General features: G+C 41.2%; 1 protein-coding gene across 2 annotated transcripts in view; it reads right to left on the reverse strand.

Annotated features, from left to right (window-relative positions):
* NAPA (NSF attachment protein alpha) overlaps positions 1 to 16,707 on the reverse strand; it is a 177,913-nt gene that overhangs the window by 100,473 nt on the left and 60,733 nt on the right. For both annotated transcript variants that reach the window (XM_069207500.1, XM_069207501.1), the window contains exons 6-7: positions 2,547 to 2,602; positions 702 to 786 (exon numbers count right to left, since the gene is read on the reverse strand). In XM_069207500.1, coding sequence (XP_069063601.1) covers positions 702 to 786; positions 2,547 to 2,602 — 141 coding nt within the window. The remainder of the gene's footprint in view (positions 1 to 701; positions 787 to 2,546; positions 2,603 to 16,707) is intronic.

Raw genomic sequence — 16,707 nt, forward strand, 5'->3', positions numbered from 1 at the left:
TGCGTCACAATGGCCTTACCTTAGAAGGCAGTCACTGGTGTTACATGCAGTCCAATTAACATGTAAAAATTGTAGGTGCGACTTAAGTAGTGAGACTCACCCTGAGTAAATGTTTAAATCTGGCTAAGCAAAAAGCAAACAATCTGGGCAGAATAAATGGGCAGAACCCATTTAGCTGCAATTGGGCGCTGGCAAACTCTTTCCCTCTAACCCCATGCCACGGAAGAGTTCGTCTCCCATCAGGGGGAACACAAATAAAAAGAATAAAAAAATAATCAAAAAGAGCAGAGAGAACCTTGACTGCCTAATGATGTATATACAATTCGTAAGGACATCTTGAAGACATTCTTACATGATTGATATATATAAGTGGGACAGCAAAGGGGTTAATGCAAGGTACTAATAAAGACCAGAGATAACCAGGAGGGTTGTGACAGACACTGTCTTTGGTAAATATTTACAGGTAAACCCACTCAACCATACAAAACACCTCAAACGGTTTAAAGGTGGACACACTGGAGAATATTTTGTCAGTGCTCATTCTAGTTTCAAAAGCAAAAAAGTAACGAGAGAAGCAAAAGAGAACACCATTCCACAGAGTTCACATGAGTAAAGGTCAGTCCCACTAATTTGTCTTGCATCTTCAACCCCATCTCTCTTCTGCCTCCTCCTTACCCCTGTAAAACTTACAAAAAACATACCTGTTCATATATTTCAATGGCTTTTTGGTACTGTTCCAGCTGTGCTGCATAGGTGGCAACTTTCAGTAAACACTTGTTGGCAGAGCTGCAAATTAACAAAGAAAACATCATCTTTCGGCTGCTGATGCATAATGCAAGGTAGAGCCAAACAGGAGCTCTCAGACTGTTAAAAATACAGTGCAGCACTCTTTCATCCCGGTTGCAGCTATCAGAAACATGCTTCCTTCCAGGCTGGGTCTGGACTACTAGCTATCTCTTCAGCTTAACATGACAGGGCCCCGTCTTTCTCGTCTACCACACATTACTTGAACATATAACGGCAAGTACAAAATAAAAAAACAGGCATTTATCATTATTAAGGGCGTTTAATATGCATAATAAGTAGGCGATTGAGGGCCCCAAATGCAAATAAGACTCAATACCATAATAAGACCATTACTAGATGTCTGGAAATGGCACCAGGAACCTAATGCATATGAATGCACATACAAAAGCTTCTGTCCATTTCAGTCAAGGGCCCAAGAGCGACCAGTCGTTCCTTTGTCATGGATAGGTCCCCGTTGTACACGCTCCCTTGTTGAATTTAAGCACAAGATCTCATACATTCAAACATTTTTAAAAAAAAACTTTAAATGCAGGCTCTGTGGGTCAAACACTATAACTATCCACTGCAGTTTATGGATCACCAATAGTAGTACAGTGAGGGGTAATTCGACAGAAGAGACTAAGGCCTTTTCCTCAAAGAGAAAATTACAAAATAATTTTGCTACTAAATAAAGAGCAGTAATCAGTAAAGGTTGAACATTTAGGCCTGCGTCATTGGGGGAAAAATATGAACTTAGTGGAAATAGCTAACAAATGACCTGTAGTGTTGTGTCCTGGTAAAACGAGACCTAAAGCAAACCTTGTACGAAGGTTTCAACTTTTCTTTGGTTGTGAGCAAAGATTCACTTTAGGTCGAGGCTAGTCATCTGACAGTTGAGAGAAATGTTAGGACTATTGGGGCTTATGAACTGATGAGTTAATTCAAAGTACTACGTGGATTCCTAGCTAGGAGGCACCCTTCCCGATTCAACTTTTGGGGTTTTGTTGCATATTTTGAGCATATATGGTTGGTTATTTAAAATGGCATCCCTAAGACTTTCCTTGGTGTTCAAACTGTTTCTCTTATGAACATGGTGTTCAGTTACCTTTTTACCCCTTCTGTTTGGAGCATAGAAGATGGAAAAGCATCGAGTATCACCCAGTTAGCTACTATGACTTTCAGAGCTCGGAAACTGTGGTAAATCCATGGTGTGAAAAAAACTATAATGTAGCATTGTTACTTTCCATGTGACTTTTAAACACTGATATACATCAGCTCAAGGAATGGATATGTGAGTGGAAAGGATATCTGCATCATATTTCACACAACAGAAAACAAATTATTTGAAGGAGTAGACAACAAAAGCACTCTTCAGAGCAGGCCAGAAAATGTAAGAATAGACAAAAATCCACAGACCAACTGTTAAGTCTAGGAAGTGACCATGCTGAATGCTTTTTCTAGGCCTGTTAATTATTCATGCACCTATTTTCTAGTTGAGCATATTATTCTCTTGCTCTCATACCACTGATAAATGGCTTGCTTACTGAAGTGTACTGTTTTGGAGACTGAAATCCTCTCTGACTTGAAAAAAAGAAAGCCTAGGCCCATATCATCAAATGGGCTGCCAACCAGAATCTGAAAAGCCAGAATGCCAAGGGATGGAAACAAAGTAAGAGGTGAATGTTAAGTGGCATGTTTCAGGAATCCGTTTTTGTGTGGCATGCTTAAAACTGACAAACACAAAACAATTCATATATTACCTGTTGGATTCTTCACCCTTGTAGTAGTCAGCTGCCTGTTCATAATGAGCAATTGCCTAGACGAGAAGAACATAAAGACTAAATGAGAATACTGAGAAACCAGTCCATCAGTTCATGTCCATGTCAAGAAGTGTTTGCAGGGGTTGAGCAATGATTGAGACAAGTGTTTACATGGATTAATTGCTCCTACGACATACAGGTCATTAGACTGCCTTCAAAAAGTAAATGCTAACGAATTAGCAGGCCTGATTAGTAGCTCATTACAGCCATTTTAAATGTAATAACTGAACATCAGGAAACTCACTTTAATGCACATCTGGTGAGTTCTTCTTTGATAACAGAAGGCAAATAACCTACCATATGGATGAGCAAGCTGCTGCAAACCTTACAGAAGTAATTGTTACTTACCCACAACTACAGTGCTGGCTTCTCTTATTTACTGACATGCCTTAAAGTATCCCCTATTTTCAGGCAAGGAAATTCCAGTATTATCTAAACACACAAACAGGAGGTTTATAGTCAACATACTGCATTTATGAGGTGGAGGGGCTTGTATTTCAACTGCACTATTCCCAACTTAATACTATCAATCCTAAGATGTTCATATCAGAAGTAGAGAAGGCAAGTAAACAGAAGCCAAGGAAGGGTCAGCTGTGGTCGATTTGAAACACCAATACTGGAGAACTGTAGTTAGAGGTAAACAAATTAAGGATTCACACCTACTGAATTAATACCGGGATTATATTAAGAAAACCACAGAAGGGAAGAATATGACGCACCTAATTGCAACAGACCTACAGTCTTACTCTAGATTCTGCTAAAGCTTAAATGATTACTGGAGTAGCGATCCATTGAACATTGGCATATCAACAGTGTTGCTGTTTGCATATGTACAGGAGAGGCATTTGGGCAAACACTGATGTCATACCCATAAACTATGTTGTGAAATGTGTAGTGTGTGAACACTTACTCTGACAGAAGTGTTCAATACAGTGAGCAATTACTTCAATTTTTTTTTTAAAGTTGCAACTTGAGTTTTTTATTAAAGCTTAACAAAAGGATACATTTCTGCTCTAAGATGATGGATCTGAAAAGAGTCCATAATTATTGTTTTAATTATGTCTATCAGAACTTACAGAATTATTTTAGGAATGCATCTTAGATTCACATCTTTGAAGAAAATCGGGTTCTTAGAATAAGTGTGGACATTGCCCATGTATCTTGCAAACATGGTGGTCAACAGGAATGTCATTTTTTCATAACCAAACGATTTCAAACCTTCTGGACAAGTCCAAAAGGAGAAATAATTAACGTAGGAGGAACCATGTTGAGATCCAAGGCAGGTGCTGCCCTGCACCAAGAGTGCACAGGTGTAAATCTTGGTTTTTTTCTGTACTTTAATATGGCTACAACATGCACTTGAATATAGAAGTTTGAGGGCAAAGGGCCCTACGTGTATTTGATGTGGCAATACCTAATGGGGTTTAAACAGGCGTGGATACATCCCTTCCTTCTTAGATGAGTGGCTGATTTGCTCCAGCATCATAGTATATCACTGGCTGAAAATGTCTCTAAAGTCTTCCAAAATGTGTGGATTTCCAAACTGTGTATGTTCAAGAGTTTGGCTTTCGATTAAAAGAAGCCAGTGTGTAGTTCCTTCATTGCTAGTGATGGATGAACTAAGACCTTAAATGTTGAGTTACTTGGCAAGCCATTTTTGGGACCCTCTTTGGCTAAGACTATCAACCTGTAACTCTTCTTCACTTTGAATATGGGGAAAGCAAAGAGAACAGAAAATCAAATTAAAACAATTTTGAAATGAATAGTAGCCAATTCCTACAGGCAAAAACTAGCATGTCTTGTTCCTGTTCGCTGCACACAGAATTGATGGATAAGAACCAGGACGGTCACATTTGTTTAAGACTACCTGAAGCAGGCACCATGGAATGCGTTTCTGTCCTTGTTGAAGTTCTTGTATCAGCCAGCTTGCTAGCCCATCACAGCAAGTGCGTTCTAAATAGGGAAACTTTATTTTGACGTACCTAATGCTATGCCACTGCTGCTTCAATGAATAGCAGTAGTGACCTGATGTAGAACATGCAGTCCTTGAGTCCAATAAGATTCTCTGCATGGAGTGCTGAACCCAGGGCAGAATGGCGAGAAGTGCTAAGCTGATGGCTCGTAGCTACAAAACATTCCTGCAAAATTCTCTTTCGAGGTTGGCCAGTGGCAATGAATTGGTAATCCCAGAAGCTGGACACCCTTGCTCTTTAAGGTTGCATCAGCTGTCAGAATGGCTTAAGCAATGTCAAACAGAGAGGGAATTTGATGGACACTGAGCACCTACGCACCAAGAAATGGCTGTTGTTAGATCCCTCGTTACCTTGAAATTGGTCATACTACTTATTTTCCATTTGTTGCCACCAAAAACTCAATTTCTCCCAAATCAACATCATGCATAGCCTAAAATAAATGATCACGAGTAGGAAGCTGGAAACTGTCCGTAACAAAGATCTGCACTGTGCAGGATAACTTCCTTCTAATCTGGGTGAATTGGAGATCAGACATAGTTGATACCATTTTCAAACACCGATTGACCTTTCAGCAGTCTATATTGCAGGTACAGAACACAGAGATGGCTCAAGCAAATAAGGAGCACTGTAACAAGGGGCTAAACAGATTTTATATCTGCCACCTCAAGACAGACAGGTGTCTCTTAGTACTGATAGTGTTGACCGTATGGGTGTTTATTCACCAAAATACCAGAGGAAGTGGAAGTGACATCCTGTGTCCTTTGATGCTCTGTGAGATCATAGGAAGTGACATCACTTTATTCTGACAGCTCAGGAAGTGACATCACATGACCTTTGAGGCTGACATTGTTTTTGAAATGACATTATACTGGATTGAAATACGGGACAATGCAGGACGTGGCACTGTTGATCAAGTGCTATGCGAAATTATTTAAAACACTTTGTAACGTAATTGGAGCAACTGCAAGAATCCAAAAATAAACGGAGTTAACTACAACTGACCCAAATCATATTAAACTGTTACCAAATGATGCTATGACAAAAAGATAAGTGTAAACAGATCTCAAATTATGTAAAGGTGTTGATAAATACAGATTTAAATTGTAAAATAGTCATGCCAGTAACATGTGCAGTGTTATCCTGCAAGGAATCAGTAGTAAAATCAGCCTCTTTGCCACTGCTGCTGGTGATCAAATAAAGTGGTGGCAGAGATGCTATGCAGCACGCATGCAGCAATCTAGTTGTATATAATGTACAGGCTGTGTACTCTGGTGAAACAGAGTTAGAAGCGGAATGGGCACTATCTTCTTGTTTCTCAGGAATAGTAATAGAGAATGCAAACATGTATTTCATGTAATTTCAGCGTCTGACAGATTTATGCGAAATAATAGAATGGAAAGGAGCTGTATACAGATGCTAATCAATACAAATGTCATGAAATGAAATTAATCTGTTGCTGCATTTCTTATCGCATGTTCTCACACAGGCACTCCTCTAGTACTTGAACACACATGCAGCTTTGTCATGCTCCTCCTGCCATTACAGTTTTGGGACCTCTGTGCAGCTCATCCATATGCCTCCTGACCCTAAGCAACAACCACTTATCTTTTAGTACTGGAGTTAGCTGGCAGCTCTGACTTTTACCTCATTCCATGACAATACATGTCTCAACATGAAGCTCTCTTATTACAGCGTAGGCCTCATGTGAAGCATCCAGCCCTATTCTCCCAGGACTTGCATCTGAAATTTGATCTGCACTGCTCAACGCTAATATTTTTGTATTTCTGTACTGTGACATGTAGCAAATGACACACCTCAGTCATGACTTACAAACGCATGGCACTGTTTTTTGACATGCATCCATACATCTCTACCATTACTCAACTCATCACTTTTTCTACCGATACTCGGATGCCCCAATAGCTCTATAACATATCTCACTCGCCACCCACTGCTCTGCTAGTACCGGGATCCAAAAGAAGCACTATTATACTGCTGAATCTTGACATGCAGCAATCAACACTTTTCTTCCTCTTGTTGGACCCAAAGAAACAATATGTATTCTCCAACAACATACCTGCCAAATTTCCAGTTTGTCTATGTGTGACGTTTCCATGTTTTCAGTGCGCTTGAGTGTGACTTTTCAGTCCCATATGTGTGACACTTTGAGACTCTATTGTGAGTAGAACACAGCAGTTATGTCTAGGTAATCGGATAAATATGACATTGCTGCCAATTCTACAACATAATGGTATAGAACTAGCCCTAAAACACCCAATTCTCCTGGAGGGCTCATTTTTCTAGCATGATTATACTGAAAACATTTGTGATCATGGTGGGACTCGCCCTTAGGGCAATCAGGCAGTGCCCAAAGGGCCACTCAGATGGGTCAGGGTGTGGGCCGGTTTTTGGATGTTTGTGTACCTGTTTTATGGTCTGCTGAACCAGTTTTTACTACTGATTTTCCTAATTTAAAAGAACAAAAAACATTGTCTGCAGCAAGAGCTCAATCCATGCAGCCTTTCACACCCAATGAACTCCTATGCAGTGGGTCTTTACAAGATCAAAACTGCCCACATATGTATATATGAACCACTTTTTAGCTATCTAATTCCCTAACAAAGACACTTATTTTTGTGGGCTGGTCTATTTTCTGTTCCAGCCCGACCTGTTTGGGATGTTGGAATAAACAGTATACACTTTTGGTGGTTGTTGCTTAGTTTATTAAAGTTGGATGTTCGGTCCAATACCAATGTGAAAATACAAGTCCGGGAATTCAATGTGATTTTGACTTAAAAGCCAGGCAGGCTGAAAGTGTCATACACATAAGCTACAGGGTTTTGGAAGTTATGTTAAAGGTTGCCAAATCAGCATGACCAAAAAACAGAACACATTGCATGCCTAAATGCCTATGTTACCACTACAAGTTGTTCTCCCTAGTTACTCATGGCAGCATTTAAAAATGGTGCAAAATCTAACACTAACTAAAATTCTACTGAATGAAAGTCACGAGGTTCTGAAGTCTAGTGCAAAATATACAACACATATAAAGCACTCACTAAAACCCTGCACACTTTGTGGTAAGAATTTATGCCTTGACCAATAAGGCTTCACAATCAATATCGTTTTTCATGTCTCCTACAAGCTCACAGATACAGGGGAACTGCAATGCGTTTTAGTACTTTGAAAATGTATTTCATTGTGACATTCACTAAAGGACATTTTCAACCTGGAAATTATCTGACAAGTAATATAACTGTCAAAAATGATGAAATGTACAGTTCTGTAACAAATTCAAACACTATCTACAGTATAAAATACACTTTCCAGTAAATTATATCAAATAAGCCAAAGTCTTTGGCCAAAAGCAAGTACTACCTGCTATGGTAAATGATGTTGGCTGTTAGCGCAGCATATTAAAGTCATGACAAGCTAAACAAGCTGTTTAGTATATATTGGTCAAGTGACCTCATCATTTGACATTGTCAGCCCGTACTGACTTTTTAGCTCATTTATTGTTGAATTCAGGTTGGTGTAGTTTTGCTTATCATCATTGCAAGTATGGTGGGTTGGCTAAAATGACTCAACTGCCTGAAAGGATAAGGAGGGATGGAGGTACCTGATTTGGAGCTATGTTATTTAGCAGCACATTTGCACCATTCCACCCACTGGCTGGACGGTGATTCCAACTGGGAGAGATCTTTGTTCGAGGGCAAACATAATGGATTCCAGTCGAGGAGCGGCGGGGGCTGGGCATCACAGATACCTTCTCACACTTGATCTGACTGATGGACAGAATCTAGGACAGGACAGTGCAATCGGTGATCAGACGAACACTGTGTGCCCCTGACTTAGACATCTGAATAATACTCCCTTTTGTTCAAATAGGAAGCTTAATGTCAGTCAAAAAATGGCAGGAGGGTGGCTGAATAATGCTAATGGACCTTTATTCAGAGGGAGGCTTTCTCACTATTCAGGAGGCGATGGAGTCATTCAACCTAGGAGGTGGACAACTCCTCCAAAATGCTAAAAACACGACCACGGCGCACCAGCTATGTCCGACGTTTCTTGAGGCTATCAAGCCCTCGCACACACTGGTGCCTTTGTTATCTATGGCAGGCGGGCATAGGCTCAGAACATGCCTATATTGGGTGCTGTGCACAGGCCAGCACCTAGTGCCGCTGCGAATAGAGGAGGTCTGGCCACAACCCAGCGAGGAGCCCATTACTCCTACAGCTTGGCTCAAAATGTTTGCTGATGTACGTAAGGTGTCAATTTGCGCTAGATTTAGCTCATACAGTATAGAATCGTTCATATGGCTTAACAAACCCCCAAAATGATGCACTGCATATAACCCACTAGAGATCAGTGCTGTCCCCGTTGTGGTGCGCGGCTGGCAGATTTCCTACATGTAATATGGCACTACACTGTTTTGCATCTTACTGGACAAAGATACTGTCCCAACAAACAGGCAACAGGATTGGATGCGCCACGCAGTTTACCTGGGACTACTCCCCGACAACCCGAAAAAGACACTGAGTAGGCACTACACAAAATTGTGGTTCACTGTGGCAAAGAGGCGCATAGGGATAAGCTGACTGCTGAGTGGTCAACCCAGACAAGGAAGGCCAGGAAAATAGACTTGCTTGAATGTGCCGGGCGGAGAAGGAACATAGGAGAAGAACGCCCCAGGTTGCGAAGGCGGCAGACGCCCTGCTTGCCTGGGGAGCAATGACTCAAGCTTTGCTGGAACCCCCTAAGGGAAACCACCTGGAAGTGGGGGATTAAGAGGGCCTGGATGTGTAGAGTGGTCTTGCAAGAAAAGCCAACCTGAACATGAGTAAATACCTACATTAAAATTTTCCTAACAGCAAGTATGTAAACAACACCAAGAGCAACCCCTGAAGTGTAATAAGATATTCAAATGGAATCTAAGAGGGGAGGGGCTAGGGGGCGCGGGGGACACGGAAGGGTGTTTCATCTAATGTTCATGTAAACTAGGTTTGTTTCGGTTGTACCCTGCAAAACTTGTTTTTTCCCTTTTTTTGGGCTAATTACGGTAATCTCAAACTGTTATGTGGCAGATATCATTGATCTTCACTTTGACCACTGGAGGATTATCTGTTGCACATTGCTTTGCTCAACTGTTTTACTAGAATAAGATGCACATATATGTTTACACTCCTTTTTCTGGGATCTCTTTAATAATGACATTCCACTGTGTCATGTAATATGATTTGCAATGCCAATAAATATATACATATTTTTTTTAACTGTCTGAAGGGAATCACACGACAGCTGCTTACACTTTACATAATTAGGTTACTTAGTATAAGGGTAAGCGGAGGGGTGGGGTGCTGTTGAAGGTGTCTTCATTAAGGAAAAAAATACTCTTAATCAACAATGCAAATAAAAGTGCACTGGGGACTTTAGTAGTCATTTGTAGTAATTTGTGCACAGACAATCAACTTGCATTTTTAATAGATGAATTTGTGGAGAGTATTGTAGTCCCAGAGTGAAATGGCAGGCAATTAAAAGTGGTTGATTCTTATGAGTGCCTCACGCTAAGCTGAGCTACGGTGAGCCCGTGCAGCAGTTGTCGTCAAGAGTCCCATCTTGCCCTCAATGGCTAAGTTTGTCCCCTCTCTAGAGTATTCATTAACCCTCACCACTAATGGATGAGGCAATAGTTTTTGCCAAAATTGTTAAACAATATCATGTATTACTTAGCACACTGCTGTAACAACTGCCATGAATGAATACATTTTGTTTGGTACCTAAACTTACGTGCCCATGATTCTCTGCATTTAGAGGCTGACAGATGTCAGCTACTCACTTTCGAACCAATCTTGTGTAGGATGACAGGGGTCAGAGTTTGAAAGCTACTGTCACATAACAGAAGAAGTTTTGCCTGATACCATGTAGAAATGTGAGTGGCAGAGGTCTTGTAAGTGGGCTGGACAGACAGATTCTTTATTTCAAAGAAGCACCACAACTTTGTGATGGTGTGAGTCACAGACAACACACTCTAAGACAGAGTGAAGAAGGGAACTCAAATTACTGCAAAGCAGGGACATAGTTATCTATAGTGTAGGAGGGTCAGTGGCAAAAGGGTCCAAAGACCCCAGGGGACTCATTAACCTGATAACTGCTGTACTTAACCACCCATCCAGTAGTTAGAGGACCCATTTTACTTGCCTGCACTAGGGCAGTTAGCCCCATTGCTAAACCACGGCTGACCTATAGTGTTTAAAAAATAAATATAATAATAATGCTGCTGATGTAAACAGAAAAAGGTTAATGGAACACTGGTGACTGTGGTTAGTGCTCAAGTTGTATATAATAGGTGCCTAGTATTCTTCAGTACCATGCTGCAAGTGTGGCAAAACGTATGGCTTGAGGAATACCAAGGCTGTGTAGTCTTGATTCTAACCCATGCAGCGGTTCATCCACCACAGCCATTCTTGCCACTCAGATTGTTTTTCTTACCTTCTTTCTCCCCTCCTCACTAATTTTACATCTTTCTCGTCTCTCTTTCTTCCTTTCTACCCTTCTCTCAATTATTTTGGGCCCGTCTGCAGCTGAAAAATAAGTTTTAATCCCAAAAAATGATTGTTGGTCGGCCCCAATCGCAACCACTGGCTCAAATTAAGGGCTAACTGTGGCCTTCTACACAAATGTTGGCATTTCAGAATTTTTGCCAAAGGATGTCAATGGTCCACTCCAAGCACCTGAAAATCGAACTCCTTGTCCTGTGCAGACCAATCTGTCTGTTTAGTTGCACACAAACAGTAAAAAGCCTTGTGGATAAGCATACTCATGCTAGGAGCAGTCTGTGACCTGGGAGGCCCAAGAAGTGTGTTGCTAGGCGACACCTCTGCTGTTCAGGCTGATTTGTAATAATAGTTGCAAGTTTTAACCGTTAGAATCTCAAGTGAGCTACTGTCACAAGAAGCTCCTGTTTTCTAAACTCTGCAGCACTTTACTCAGTAAAATGTCCATGTTCCTCTCTGTTCATGGTGTTGTCTGTTCCCCTCAGAAGCCAAGGGGTTGCAAGGGCATTGCTAGGGGTCACAAGGGAACTGCCAGTGTCCAAGTTGTGACTCCTGGCGACCCACAAATGATTACCATGGTCGCTTGCTTATCATAAAGCAGAAAAAAAACTATTGGTAATAGATTAGTGGCCGCATAGCATGTCTCAGTCAGGTATCTTAATGCCCTGGCTTCAAGACTTCTGACACAAACCGGAATATATTTTCTATTAAACATCAGTAGTGTTGCAGTGACCTACATTTATTTCATAAATATGTTTGGTTGCAAGTTGTATTGTCTGAATACATTTTAGCCTAAATAAATCCTTATCTATTGAGGCACCAGCCATGGAATATATATGTGTACTGCCTGGCTCAGTGTAATAAGTTAACTATGGTGTCTTGTTGGAGTCTACAACTGTTCAGCTGTGGTGTGTTGGCTGGATGTTGATTTAGTGTGCTATGTGTTGTCCTCAATGAGTCTGTTACTTCTGATGAGTGCAGTGGTGCTGTGAGCTTCAGCTATACAGTATGTCCGAGTTATGTTATATGTGTGGCACTGTTCTGAATAAATGTGTTCTGCTGGAGGTTGTGATTGTTTATTATTGAAACTGGTACTGGTCTAAGTGCAGCAATACCCATCTATGAGGAGTACCTGAGTAGTTTTGTATGTGTACTTCGAATTCTGTCTAATGTGCGTTCTTTGACGTTGTCTGGTACATTGTGTGCACAGTGTCTTCTATTTACCAGTTATATTATTATAGGTTTGCCCTCCCAGGTGTAGCTGTGTGATGAGGTGTCAGTTCTGTGTGTTGTTAATGTATGTGGTGTAGCGAGCTTGGTGCTACGCAACTATATGGAATATCTTAACTGTGTTGGATGGACAATCAAAGTACTGTCTGATGTGTTGTGGACACAATCTGCTGCTGTCATGAGGGTACTGCTGCCACGAGTGTGATGATATCCACAAGCATGGTGTATCAGCAACGATTCTATATATAGATCTATATATATATATATATCTATATATATATATACACACACACACACACACACATCTATATATATATAGATATATATATATATATATATGTTATATATGGAAAATGTCACTTATCCAGTGTACATCTGTTCATGGCATATTCCGCTGCAGATTCACATGCTGTGCATACGTCTGCCATCTAGTGTTGGCCTCGGAGTGTTACAAGTTGTTTTTCTTCGAAGAAGTGTTTTCAAGTCACAGGATCGAGTGACTCCTCCTCTTCGGCTCCATTGCACATGGGCAGTGACTACATGTTAGACTGTTTTCCCGCAGAGGGTAAGGTAGGAGTGACAGAGTATAAAGAAAAGAGATGTCCATGCGAATGGAATATATATATATACACACACACACACACACATATGTACAGGTGATTGTTTAACTTAAACCGCTACAGGCTTCCGGGGAGGTGGGAGGGTGCCTGTGAATCTGCAGCGGAACATGCCACGAACAGATGCACACTGGGTAAGTGACATTTTTCACTTAATGGCATGTGTAGCTGCAGATACCATGTTGTACATAGGCTAAAAGCAGTTGTTCCTCCCATAAAAGCGGTGGTTAGCCTGTAGGAGTTGAAGTTGCTTGAAATAATGTTCTTAGTACAGCCTGACGTACTGCGGCTTGCTGCACTGCTAACACATCTACACAATAATGTTTAGTGAATGTATGTGGTGTTGACCAAGTAGCTGCTTTACATATTTCAGCCATTTGTATATTTCCTAAGAAAGCCATTGTAGCCCCTTTTTTCCTTGTGGAATGTGCTTTAGGTGCAACTAAGAGTTGTCTTTTAGCTTTAAGGTAGCATGTTTGGATGCATTTTACTATCCATCTTGCTAAACCTTGTTTTGAAATAGGGTTACCAGTATGAGGTTTCTGGAAGGCCACAAATAACTGTTTAGTTTTTCTGAATGATTTTGTTCTATCTATGTAATACATTAGGGCTCTTTCAATATCTAATGTATGCAGGGCTCTCTCTGCCACAGAATCTGACTGTGGGAAGAAGACTGGTACTTCCACTGTTTGATTGATTTGAAAAGGTGATACTACTTTTGGAAGAAATTTAGGGTTAGTTCGAAGTACGACTTTATGCTTATGTACTTGTATAAACGGTTATTGAATTGTGAAAGCTTGAATTTCACTAACTCTTTGCAATTAAGTAATTGTGACTAGGAAGGCTACTTTCCATGTTAAGAATTGTATTTGACATGAGTGCACAGGTTCAATGGTGGGCCCATAAGTTGCGTGAGCACTATGTTTAGATTCCACAAAGGTACTGGAGGCGTTCTAGGAGGGATGATGCGTTTTAACCCTTCCATGAAGGCTTTGATAACAGGAACTCTAAATAAAGAGCTGTGCTGTGTATTTTGCAAATACGCGGAAATTGCAGTGAGAGGTATTTTTATGGATGAAAAAGCTAAATTTGATTTTTGCAAATGAAACAAATAGCATACAATGTCTTGTATTGATGCTGAAAGAGGGGTAATTTGTTCAGATTGACAGTAATACACAAATATATTCCATTTGTTGGCATAGCACTGCCTGGTAGTGGGTTTTCTTGCTTGCATAATTACTTCCATACATTCAGTTGGTAGTTGTAGATACCCAAATTCTATGACCTCAGGAGCCAAATCGCTAGATTGAGTATGTTGGGATTTGGATGCCTGATCTGCCGTTTGTCTTGTGTCAACAGATCTGGTCTGTTTGGGAGTTTGATATGTGGTACTACTGACAGGTCTAATAGTGTTGTGTACCACAGTTGACGTGCCCACGTTGGCGCTATGAGTATCAGTTTGAGCGTGTTTTGACGCAGTTTGTTGACTAGAAATGGAATGAGTGGGAGAGGGGGAAAAGCGTAAGCAAATATCCCTGACCAATTGATCCACAGAGCATTGCCCTTCGATAGGGGATGTAGGTATCTGGATGCAAAGTTTTGGCATTTTGCATTTTCGCTGGTGGCGAACAGATCTATGCCTGGTGTTCCCCATTGTTGAAAGTATTGTTGAAGTACTTGAGGGTGAATCTCCCACTTGTGTGTTTGTTGATGATTTCTGCTGAGAACATCTGCCAATTGGTTGTGTATCCCTAGAATGTATTGTGATACCAAGTGAATCTTGTTGTGGATTGCCCATTGCCAAATTGTTTGGGCTAGGAGGGAGAGTTGGGACGAATGTGTCCCTCCTTGTTTGTTTAGGTAATACATTGTTGTCATGTTGTCTGTCTTTATAAGGATATTCTTGTGAGTGAGAAGAGGCTGAAAAGCTTTTGAGTGCTAGGAATACAGATAACAACTCTAAGTAATTTTTGTTGTAACTGTTTGTGTTTGGTGTCCCATTGTCCTTGAATGTTGTGATTGTTGAGGGGAGCTCCCCAGACAATCATTGGTGCATCTGTTGTAAGTATGGTCTGAGGCACGGGGTCTTGAAATGGCTGCCCTTTGTTTAGGTTTGTGGAATTCCACCACTGAAGGGACATCTATGTTTGGTGGTCTATCATCCCTAGATCTTGAAGTTGACCCTGTGCCTGTGACCCTTGCTGTGCAAGGCACTGTTGCAAGGGCCGCATGTTTAGTCTTGCGCGTGGAACACTCGCAATACAGGATGCCATCATGCCCAATACTTTCATGACGAATTTGACAATGTACTGCTGGCCTGTCTGTATTTGTGCTAACATATTGTGAAATGCTTGTATTCTTTGCGGATTTGGGCTTGCTAGTGCTCTGAGTATTTAGTGTCACCCCTAAATACTGTTAAATTTGCGCAGGTTGTAGTTGTAACGTTTGGTAGTTTATGGAGAACCCTAGGGTGTGCAGGGTTTGTATTACATAATGCGCATGGTTTTGACACTGTATATGACGGTTTGATTTTATTAGCCAATTGTCTAGATATGGAAAGACATGAATGTGTTGCCTTCTTAGGTAGGCTACGACTACCGCCAGGCATTTTGTGAATTCCCTGGGAGCTGTTGTTATTCCGAAGGGTAACACTTTGAACTGATAATGCTTTCCTTGAATGACAAACCTGAGATATTTTCTGTGCGCTGGATGGATGGGTATGTGACAATATGCATCCTTGAGGTCTAATGTTGCCATGAAATCGTGTTGTTGAAGCAGTGGGATAACATCTTGTAGTGTTAACATGTGAAAGTGTCCTGACAGGATGTAAAGATTGAGGGTTCTGAGATCTAGTATTGGCCTTAAGGTCCCGTCCTTTTTGGGAATGAAGAAATACAGTGAGTAAACTCCTGTCCCTATTTGTGTGGCACAGCATCTATTGCTTGTTTGAGTAATAGAGATTGTACTTCTAGCAACAGAGCGATATGGTCTGTGGACAGCTTGTGTGGTTTTGGTGGAATATTTGGTGGAGTTTGTGTAAATTCTATGCAATAGCCATTGCGGATAATTGATAATACCCAGCTGTCTGTGGTAATGGGTAGCCAATTGTTGTGGAACCTTTGCAGTCTCCCCCCCCACAGGTGAGGTGTGAATTGGGATGGGATGGCACGGCACAAGTCACTGCTTAGTTTGTTGTGAGGCTTGTTTTGCTGTTTGATATTTTCCTCTGCCTCTGGGGTACTCGCCTCTATAAGTACCTTTGAAACCACCTCGTTGATATTGATGTTGGTAGGCCAACTTTGGCTGGGAGGTGGATGCCACAGCAGTTTGGGCTCTAAATCCATCTCTATATTGGGGCTTACGAAAGGATCCCCTGTATTGCGTGGTATACAGAGCACCCATGGCCTTTGCGGTGCCTGAATCTTTTTTCATTTTTTCAATTGCAGTGTCAACCTCTGGGCCAAAAAGTTGTTTTTGGTTGAACGGCATATTGAGGACTGCCTGTTGTATTGCAGGCTTGAATCCTGAAGACCTAAGCCATGCGTGTCTTCTTATGGTTACAGCAGTGTTGATGGTTCTGGCTGCTGTATCTGCAGAGTCTAGGTCTGACCTGATCTGATCTGATTATTGGTGATGGCTTGCCCTTCCTCTAATATTTGTTGTGCCCTCTTGTGCTGTTCCTTGGGGATATGTTGAGTAATGTCTTTCATCTCATCCCAGTGGGCCC

The sequence above is a fragment of the Pleurodeles waltl genome, chromosome 9 (assembly GCF_031143425.1).
Source record: "Pleurodeles waltl isolate 20211129_DDA chromosome 9, aPleWal1.hap1.20221129, whole genome shotgun sequence".
Lineage (NCBI taxonomy): Eukaryota > Metazoa > Chordata > Amphibia > Caudata > Salamandridae > Pleurodeles > Pleurodeles waltl.